This window comes from Salvelinus namaycush, chromosome 42 (assembly GCF_016432855.1).
Source record: "Salvelinus namaycush isolate Seneca chromosome 42, SaNama_1.0, whole genome shotgun sequence".
NCBI lineage: Eukaryota > Metazoa > Chordata > Actinopteri > Salmoniformes > Salmonidae > Salvelinus > Salvelinus namaycush.
Window position 1 is genome coordinate 22,189,527 of NC_052348.1, and position 9,251 is coordinate 22,198,777.

The following is a 9,251-nucleotide window of genomic DNA, read 5'->3' on the forward strand; positions in this document are numbered from 1 at the left end:
TCCCAAATGGCATCCTATTCTCTATGTAGCGGACTTAAAGAGAATATGGTGCCATTTGTCTCACATCCCAATAGTCTCCTTCTTATTGGTGGATGGAGCCTTGACACATTCTAACACCTACAGCCTTCTTATTGGTGGATAGAGCCTTGACACATTCTAACACCTACAGCCTTCTTATTGGTGGATAGAGCCTTGAAACATCCTGTCACCAGCTTTGGGCCACAGACAGAGAACAGAGAAGTACAGGATTTAGACACATCAGAACAACTACTGCTCAGTCAGTTAGAAATGTAATCACACAGTAAGTCAATACTGTAAGTAAAAGTAAGTTTGAATCATAGATACTACAATAAGAGGTCAAACAGACTGAATTAGTTGATTCATTGATTGATTGGTGTAATCATTGATATTCGGTACAGTTAGTTAAGATGGCCAGCTACGTCAACAAACAGGTGATTGAATTAAATGAAGTTACTGAAGAAAACCGGAACAGAGCAACGAGGAGTTTAAAAACTGAAACCCATCTCTCAGGTAAGAACTAAGTATTCTAAGTATCTTAGTCTCTCACACAGTAGCTGAGGCACGCAGGTCTGCACATACAAACTGAACGCATTCACACACACACACACACACTAGAAAAACACTTGTACATTTTTATTGTTCTGTCTTCTGTGGTTCAGTTGGTACGGAGCTTCAGGTTCAAAACCTGCTGGGGTCACAAACACTAAAATGTATCAATTCAATGTATTTTTTCACTTCAGTTTTTAGAACTATTTGGAACTATTTGAATAAGATTAATATATGATAACATTCTTTAGCAACAACACAGTGGACACCCCGCCTGAGGGGCTGGAGAAATGTAACCACTCTCAAATTCTTATACAGAGCTACAGTATGTTTTCAAGGAGTGACCATTCATGATCAAAATGATAGTTTGAACCACCTGAGGCTACACAGTGTTTGTTTACAATTCCATAGTTTATAATTCCATGGTAAAACAAGTTTATATTTGGGTTCTGATGGGGTTAGACAGTTAAACTAAGCTCATGAGGTATTTCTCAGTTACATTTTTCAAGAGTCAAATAGGTAAATATCATTCATTTATATTGATGTTAAAAAAATTGATTTAGCAATCACAGATCTACTCTTTAAATGATGCTACAGCTATATTGTGTAATTTCTTCATACAGCAGCTTCCTGGTAATCAGATTTGAGATAAACCACACTCTTGAGCAAACGGTATTTGCCAACTCTCCATCGGGGGAAAACCAATGACACATTCGAAATGTTTGGTTCTCAGAATTAGTTAGGGACGTGGGATGATATGTGTTCTGTTTTAATCTTAATCATTAATGATGATTGTGTGTGTGTGTGTGTGTGTGTGTGTGTGTGTGTGTGTGTGTGTGTGTGTGTGTGTGTGTGTGTGTGTGTGTGTGTGTGTGTGTGTGTGTGTGTGTGTGTGTGTGTGTGTGTGTGTGTGTGTGTGTGTGTGTGTGTTTCTCTGCAGATGGAAGACTAAGACTCTACAGGCTGGCTGCTGTGTGTTTAGGAGTGCTGTGTGTTCTACAAGTCACTCTCAACATCTCCCTGAGACTGGCTTTCTGTGAGTGTATTGTTATCTAATCATTACACTATATCAGAGTCCCAAATGACACACTATTAGCCCTCTGGTCTAAAGTAATGCACTCTATAGGAAACAGAGTGCCATTTGGACCTGTTCCATTTGGGACCCTATTTCATGTTTCATTCATTTTGACCAGGGCCCAAAGGACAGATATGTATTTTATTATCACTCTATAGTTCTGTTCCACAAAGCAAGGAACACAATTCAGACTTACAGACGTTACATAGCTTGTGGGACCAGTAGTTTGACAATATGTTTGAGAAACACACAAAGAACGACAACACCACAACTGTTATCTCCCAAATAGCACCCTATCCTCTTTAAAGGGCAATACTTTTGACCAGGGTACATAGGGCTTTGGTCCATGGTAGTGCACTATAGAAGGAATAGGGTGGCATTTGGGACGCATAACATGCAGGAACTTTTTTGTTTTTCAGCCGGCTCTAACGAAGGGAGAGACCAGTTACAGGAGCGTTACACTAACCTGACTAAAGAAAGGGACAGGTTTAGTGACAGGGTCAGTGCTCTGACCAATGAGAAGGTGGTGCTGCAGAAGAGGTTCTCTGGGTGTGGTAAGTTGTGAAGTCAGTCACTTGGGTTGCGTCCCCATTCTCTACCCTTCCTTCTCCTGAAGTGTGCACTTGTAGTGTGCACTCAGACACTGGTAGCGTTCCGATTTTCTAACTTTCTCCAGAAGTGTGCACATTTCAGTCATGCATTTAAAGGCATTGGATTGGTGTAAGCACGGCTAGAAGGAGTTTTCACCATATTCCTTTAAATCCATGAGGGAGAGTGTATGAGTATATACTTCGGGAGAAGGGTATAGCATCGGAATTGAACCCCTGTGGGCAGCCTCGTTATGGATTTACTAGCAGTTAATTACAATGTTAGAATATGTTGTTACATAAAGTATAACGTATTTCTCTGACAGAGCTAAACAGTTGTTGGAAAATCTGGAAAACCTGACGTGAAGGAAATGTGTCACAATAATTTATCCTTTCTCCAGAAGTGTGCACTTGTTCACTTTCCTTCCTGGATTTAAAAAGAAATGACAGGTATATGGGAATTCCCTCTAGCGCCTACACCAACCAAATGCTTTTAGATTTCAGGAGAAAGAAGAGTTTACTGGAACGCAACCCAGACCTGAATATTTAAAAAACAATATGGTGGACGCTGTGTGTGTTGTCTGTAGGTACTGGAAGAGTGGTGGAAGGGAGATACATGGCAGTTCCAACGAGGAGGTCTATGTTCAGGTGTCCTAAAGGATGGAGGATGTTGGGATCGAGCTGTTACTTCCTTTCTACTGAGACGAAAACCTGGCAGGAGAGCAGACTGGACTGTTTTGAGAGAGGAGCAGACCTGGTGATCATAAACAGTGAAGAGGAAAAGGTGAGAGAGTGAGAGAGTGAGAGAGTGAGAGAGTGAGTGAGTGAGTGAGTGAGAGAGTGAGAGAGTGAGAGAGTGAGTGAGTGAGTGAGTGAGTGAGTGAGTGAGTGAGTGAGTGAGTGAGTGAGTGAGTGAGTGAGTGAGTGAGTGAGTGAGTGAGTGAGTGAGTGAGTGAGTGAGTGAGTGAGTGAGACACAGAGAGACACAGAGAGACACAGAGAGACACAGAGAGACAGACGAAGCAAGTCATGATGTTGAGAATGTTTTTATTCAACCTCACTGGAGAGAATTGTACATGAGCAAATGTATGAATATGTTAACAAACAGGATCTAATGTATGATTTTCAGTCGGGTTTTAGAAAAACATACTCCACTGATTCATGTCTACTTTACTTGACTGACTTCATCAGGAAAGAGATTGATGAGGTAAATCTGTGTGGAATGTTACTGCTTGACCTACAGAAGGCCTTTGATACAGTTAACCACTGTCTCCTAATCTCCAAACTGGAGGCACTGGGGTTAAGCAGTATCCCTCTAGGCTGGGTAAAGTCCTATGTATCAGGAAGGGAGCAAGTAGTAGAGGTTAATGGTTCACTGTCTCAGGCAAAACCAATGAGTTGTGGCGTTCCGCAGGGGAGCGTGCTTGGGCCTCTGCTGTTTTTATTTAATATTAATGATATGAAAGATGCTTGTTCTTGCTGTCAATTTCTTTATGCGGATGACTCTACACTTCTGATGTCTCACAAAAGTAAAACTATGTTGGAGAGCATACTTAGCACAGAGCTTACTAACATTAGCAAATGGCTTGGAGATAACAAGCTATCTCTGCACTTAGGGAAAACTGAAGCAATTATTTTTGGATCCAGACCTAAATTGTGTAGGTTGTGTAGGTTGTGCTGACTACTAAAACCTCTGTTAGCTACTTGGGATGTATCCTTGATGGAAGCTTGGGAGGTGTGAGCATGGCCAATAAGGTGCTAGGGAAGGTTAATGCCAGGACTAAGTTTTTGGCTAGAAAGTCCAAGCTGCTTGATAAGGACTCCATGAAAGTGCTAGCTACTGCCCTCATTCAATGCCATTTTGACTATGCTAGTACTTCCTGGTTTGCAGGCTTATCTAAATTTATGAAGGGGAAGCTCGAGATAGCCCAGAATAAGTTGATCAGGGTAGTATTGAAGGTGAGTCCACGTACTCACATAGCCAGGAGCTGCTTTCAGGAACTAAACTGGCTGCCTGTTGAGGCTAGGGTGTCCCAGATTAGACTAAGTTTGGTTTACAGGAGTATTTATGGTCCTGCGCCCAGATATTTAAGTGATTACTTTCCTCTTGTTAGGGATGCACACAATCACAGCACCAGATCAGGTGTTGCTGATGTGTGTTTATACAGGTTCAGGAGTAATGCTGGGAAAGGTACTTTCTTGTATACTGGAGCCTCAGAATGGAATGAGTTGCCTCTGCCTATAAAAACAACGTACTCTCTGGACAGCTTTAAAAATAAAGTAAAAATATGTTTGATGTCCTCTGTGCCCATATGAATAACCCCTATGATGTAACTGGAATGATGAGATAGATGTTCTTCTTTTATGTTTTTGTTTTATTATTTCACTGCCGTACTGTGTTTGATCTTGTATAGCCATCTTGTCTCAAGAGGACCACAATGGAAATAAGTCCCAGACTTTATTGTGTGTTATCCTCGATGATTTTATTCGTGTATGGCTTTCAAGTTTATTGTGTGCTTGTTTTTTAAAATGGTCGAATTAATAAACTAAACTAAACTAACCCTAACAGAAGTTGTTGTACCAGCTGGATGATGATGCAGATCTCCTGGTCTGGATTGGTCTGACTGACTCCGTTAATGACGGGGCCTGGAAATGGGTGGACGGCACACCACTGACCACATCGTAGGAGAAATTACTACTTTTATAATACGGCTCTAACATCTGGATAGCATTTAGGATGATGTTTCTACCACAGCATCTGACAGTGTCTGACATGTTCACCCGTGTGTCTAGTGTGTGTCCTGTCCTCAGTGGAATGCATAAACACATTTGGGGAGTTTGCCACTCCAAGATTTAAATGCTAAAATCGTCACTGGACAGCATGGCCAATTTATTTACAATTTTCTGGCCCATGGTGTTGCGAGTGAATGTTTATCTTTTTAAGCTTGGAAAAGAAAACATTTCAGACAGATGTTTTAAATCCTTAAACCACACACCCTCTCCACCGAATAGCAGGCAGGGGAAGCAAAATAGTGATTGCTTTGCAACGCTTGCAGTTAGCCACTGATTCCTTCCAAACCACTCATTGTTGAATTTGCGATTTCCAACTTGTTGTGTAATGTTTATGTCCAATGGCCAATGAGCACTGATACATTTTATTTATAATTTCTGTTCAGATGACAAGGATTTAAAAGGATTTGCCAGTAGATTGTGGACATGATTCATGAGGATGACTGCTTGTCTAGATTGCTATATGCACACAATACCCCATCATGACAAAGTGAAAACAAATGTATTACAAATAAACAACTGAAATACCTTATTTACATAAGTATTCAGACCCTTTGCTATGAAACTCGAAATTTAGCTCAGGTGCATCCTGTTTCCATTGATCATCCTTGAGATATTTCTACAACTTAATGGGAGACCACCTGTGGTAAATTCAAATTATTGGATGTGATTTGGAAAGGCACACATCTGTCTATATAAGGTCCTACAGTTGACAGTGCATGTCTTAGCGAAAACCAAGCCATGAGGTGGAAGGAATTGTCCATAGAGCTCTGAGACAGGATTGTGTCGAGGCACAGATCTGGGGAAGGGTAGCAAACTATTTCTGCAGCATTGAAGGTCCCCAAGAACACTGTGGCCTCCATCATTCTTAAATGGAAGAAGTTTGGAACCACCAAGACACTTCCTAGAGCCTGCCGCCTGGCCAAACTGAGAAATAAGGGGAGAAGGGTCTTGGTCGGGAAAGTGACCAATAAGCCGATGGCCACTCTCACAGAGCTCTGGAGTTCCTATGTGGAGATGGTAGAACCTTCCAGAAGGACAACTATCTCTGCAGCACTCCACCAATCAGGCCTTTATGGTAGAGTGGCCAGACGGAAGCCACTCCTCAGTAAAAGAAACATGACAGCCCACTTGGAGTTTGCCAAAAGGCACCTAAAGGACTCTCGGACCATGAGAAACAAGATTCTCTGATGAAACCAAGATTGAATGCAAAGCGTCATGTCTGGAGGAAACCTGGCACCATCCCTACGGTGAAGCATGGTGGTGGCAGCATCATGCCGTGGGGATGTTTTTCAGCGGCACGGACTGAGAGACTAGTCAGGATCGAGGGAAAGATGAACAGTGCAAAGTACAGACAGATCCTTGATGAAAACCTGCTCCAGAGCGCTTAGGACCTCAGAATGGGGCTAAGGTTCACCTTCCAACAGGACAACGAACCTAAGGACACAGCCAAGATAACGTAGGAGTGGCTTTGGAACAAGTCTCTGAATGTCCTTGAGTGGCCCAGCCAGAGCCCGGATTTGAACCCGATCTAACATCTCTGGAGAGACCTGAAAATGGCTGTGCAGTGACTCCCCATCCAACCTGACAGAGCTTGAGAAGATCTGCAGAGAACAATGGGATAAACTTCCCAAATACAGATGTGCCAAGCTTGTTGCTTCATAAAGGGTCTGAATACTTAAGTAAATGTAATATTTCTGTTTTTTTTATTTTATACATTTGGAAATATTTCTAAAAAGCTGTTTCTTTCTTTATCATTATGCGGTAAATTCTATAGATTGATGAAGGAAAAAAACTATTTAATCAGTTTCAGAATAATGCTTTAACGTAACTAAAGGTAGAACAAGTCAAGAGGTCTGAATACTTTCAGAATGCAATGTATAACGTGATTTGATGTAATTTCATCTGTGGCAAATGGCCTTGAGTCTTCTTGATGGGATCTTCTAATGTAAATGTATGGCAGCACCCAAGGGGGCTTGAACTGACTAGTTGTCCCTGTAGATTCTGCTGTGACGTAGTGTCCCCATTAGTAACAGAACACTGAGCCAAGCACGGTGCAACTAAAGAACTCTACCAACCCCAACGCTCTGTATATTCCCCTGGCTGATAACACCGCCACACAAAGCACTGAGCTCGGCTGAAACACCTGCATTTTGGAGCTGTCTTACTCAAGAAAACAAAAAAGATACCATGTTTGCATGCAGCGTTATTAACTCAATGTTTATTTTTATTACGTTGTTTGCAAACTGACATGTGACATTAATTAATGCTAAAATAACATGCAAAACAGCCTTCTTTTTTCTGCCCCACCTGCCCTGAATGACGGTTCGCCGCTGCCTGTCCTTGACTCCTTCTCAAAACACATTGGAGGAGAACTTTGAGGGGAGGGACCTTGGATATTCTCTTCCAATGCGTTTTGAGAATGAAGTGAGGAGAGAGGACACAAGGAGTTGAGGGAAGGTGAATTCAGAAAGAACCAAGGAGTGCGTTCCAATATTCTATATTTTCTCCAGAAGTGTGCACTTGTTCACTTCCATTTATGGATTCGAAAGGAAATCACCAGTATATGGGAATTCCCTCTAGCTCACATGCCTACACCAACCCAATGCCTTTATATTTGTGGGAAGTAGTGGATGAACGCACACTTCAGGAGAAAGGAGAGATTATTGGAACGCAACCCAGATCTGAATATTAGAAAACCAATATGGTGGACTCTGTGTGTGTGTGTGTTGTCTGTAGGTACTGGAAGAGTGGTCAGCCGGACCATGGTGGTACCAACAACAAGGATTGTGTCGAGGTCTACCATCGGGACGACGTTTTGGCCAACTGGAACGATGCACCATGCGACCGCATGCTGCACTGGATCTGTGAGAAAAGACAGAAATAGCTACACTACCGTTCAAAGGTTTAGGGTAACTTCGAAATGTCCCTGTTTTTGAAAGAAAATGAAATGTTTTGTCTATGAAAATGAAATAAAATTACCAGTAATACAGTGTAGACATTGTTAATGTTGTAAATGACTACTGTAGCTGGAAACGGCAGATTTTTTATGGAATATCTACAGTCGTGGCCAAAAGTTTTGAGAATGACACAAATATTAATTTTCACAGTTAGCTCCTTCAGTGTCTTTAGATATTTTTGTCAGATGTTACTATGGAATACTGAAGTATAATCACAAGCATTTCATAAGTGTCAAAGGCTTTTATTGACAATTACATGAAGTTGATGCAAAAACTCAATATTGGCAGTGTTGACCCTTCTTTTTCAAGACCTCTGCAATCCGCCCTGGCATGCTGTCAATTAACTTCTGGGCCACATCCTAACTGATGGTAGCCCATTCTTGTATAATCAATGCTTGGAGTTTGTCCGAATTTGTGGGTTTTTGTTTGTCCACCCGCCTCTTGAGGATTGACGACAAGTTCTCAATGGGATTAAGGTCTGGGGAGTTTCCTGGCCATGGACCCAAAATATTGATGTTTTGTTCCCCGAGCCACTTTGTTATCACTTTTGCCTTAAGGCAAGGTGCTCCATCATGCTTGAAAAGGCATTGTTCGTCACCAAACTGTTCCTTGATGGTTGGGAGAAGTTGCTTTCAGAGAATGTGTTGGTACCATTCTTTATTCATGGCTGTGTTCTTATGCAAAATTATGAGTGAGCCCACTCCCTTGGCTGAGAAGCAACCCTACACATGAATGGTCTCAGGATGCTTTACTGTTGGCATGACACAGGACTGATGGTAGGGCTCACCTTGTCTTCTCCGGACAAGGTTTTTTCCGGATGACCCAAACTATTCGAAAGGGGATTCGTCAGAGAAATGACTTTACCCCAGTCCTCAGCAGTCCAATCCCTGTACCTTTTTCAGAATATCAGTCTGTCCCTGATGTTTTTCCTGGAGAGAAGTGGCTTCTTTGCTGCCCTTCTTGACACCAGGCCATCCTCCAAAAGTCTTTGCCTCACTGTGCGTGCAGATATACTCACACCTGCCTGCTGCCATTCCTGAGCAAGCTCTGTACTGGTGGTGCCCCGATCCCACAGCTGAATCAACTTTAGGAGACGGTCCTGGCGCTTGCTGGACTTTCTTGGGCGACCTGAAGCCTTCTTCACAACAATTGAACCGCTCTCCTTGAAGTTCTTGATGATCCGATAAATAGTTAACGCTGTGTACTGCTCCCTTCACAGAACAGTGCTAACTGGCTCTAACCAGAATAGAAAGAGGAGTGGGAGGCCCCGAT

General features: G+C 42.3%; 1 protein-coding gene across 2 annotated transcripts; it reads left to right on the plus strand.

Annotated features, from left to right (window-relative positions):
* The first annotated feature begins 205 nt into the window (after nt 1-205).
* LOC120034957 (CD209 antigen-like protein E) lies at nt 206-8,037 on the plus strand. 2 transcript variants are annotated; one of them, XM_038981674.1, is made up of 6 exons: nt 206-531; nt 1,508-1,603; nt 2,062-2,196; nt 2,817-3,013; nt 4,799-4,911; nt 7,759-8,037. In XM_038981674.1, exons 1-6 carry the CDS (start codon nt 429-431, stop codon nt 7,904-7,906), a joined length of 792 nt encoding a protein of 263 aa, XP_038837602.1. In that variant the 5' UTR covers nt 206-428; the 3' UTR covers nt 7,907-8,037. The 2 variants fall into 2 exon arrangements, with proteins under 2 accessions (XP_038837602.1, XP_038837604.1); XM_038981676.1 differs by lacking the exon at nt 2,062-2,196.
* The last annotated feature ends 1,214 nt before the right edge of the window (nt 8,038-9,251 follow it).

Coding starts and splice junctions, on each gene's coding strand:
- LOC120034957 (XM_038981674.1), top strand. CDS start 429: ATGGCCAGCTACGTCAACAAACAGGTGATTGAATTAAATGAAGTTACT. Junction 532..1,507: donor AACTGAAACCCATCTCTCAG/GTAAGAACTAAG, acceptor GTTTCTCTGCAG/ATGGAAGACTAAGACTCTAC. Junction 3,014..4,798: donor TAAACAGTGAAGAGGAAAAG/GTGAGAGAGTGA, acceptor TAACCCTAACAG/AAGTTGTTGTACCAGCTGGA.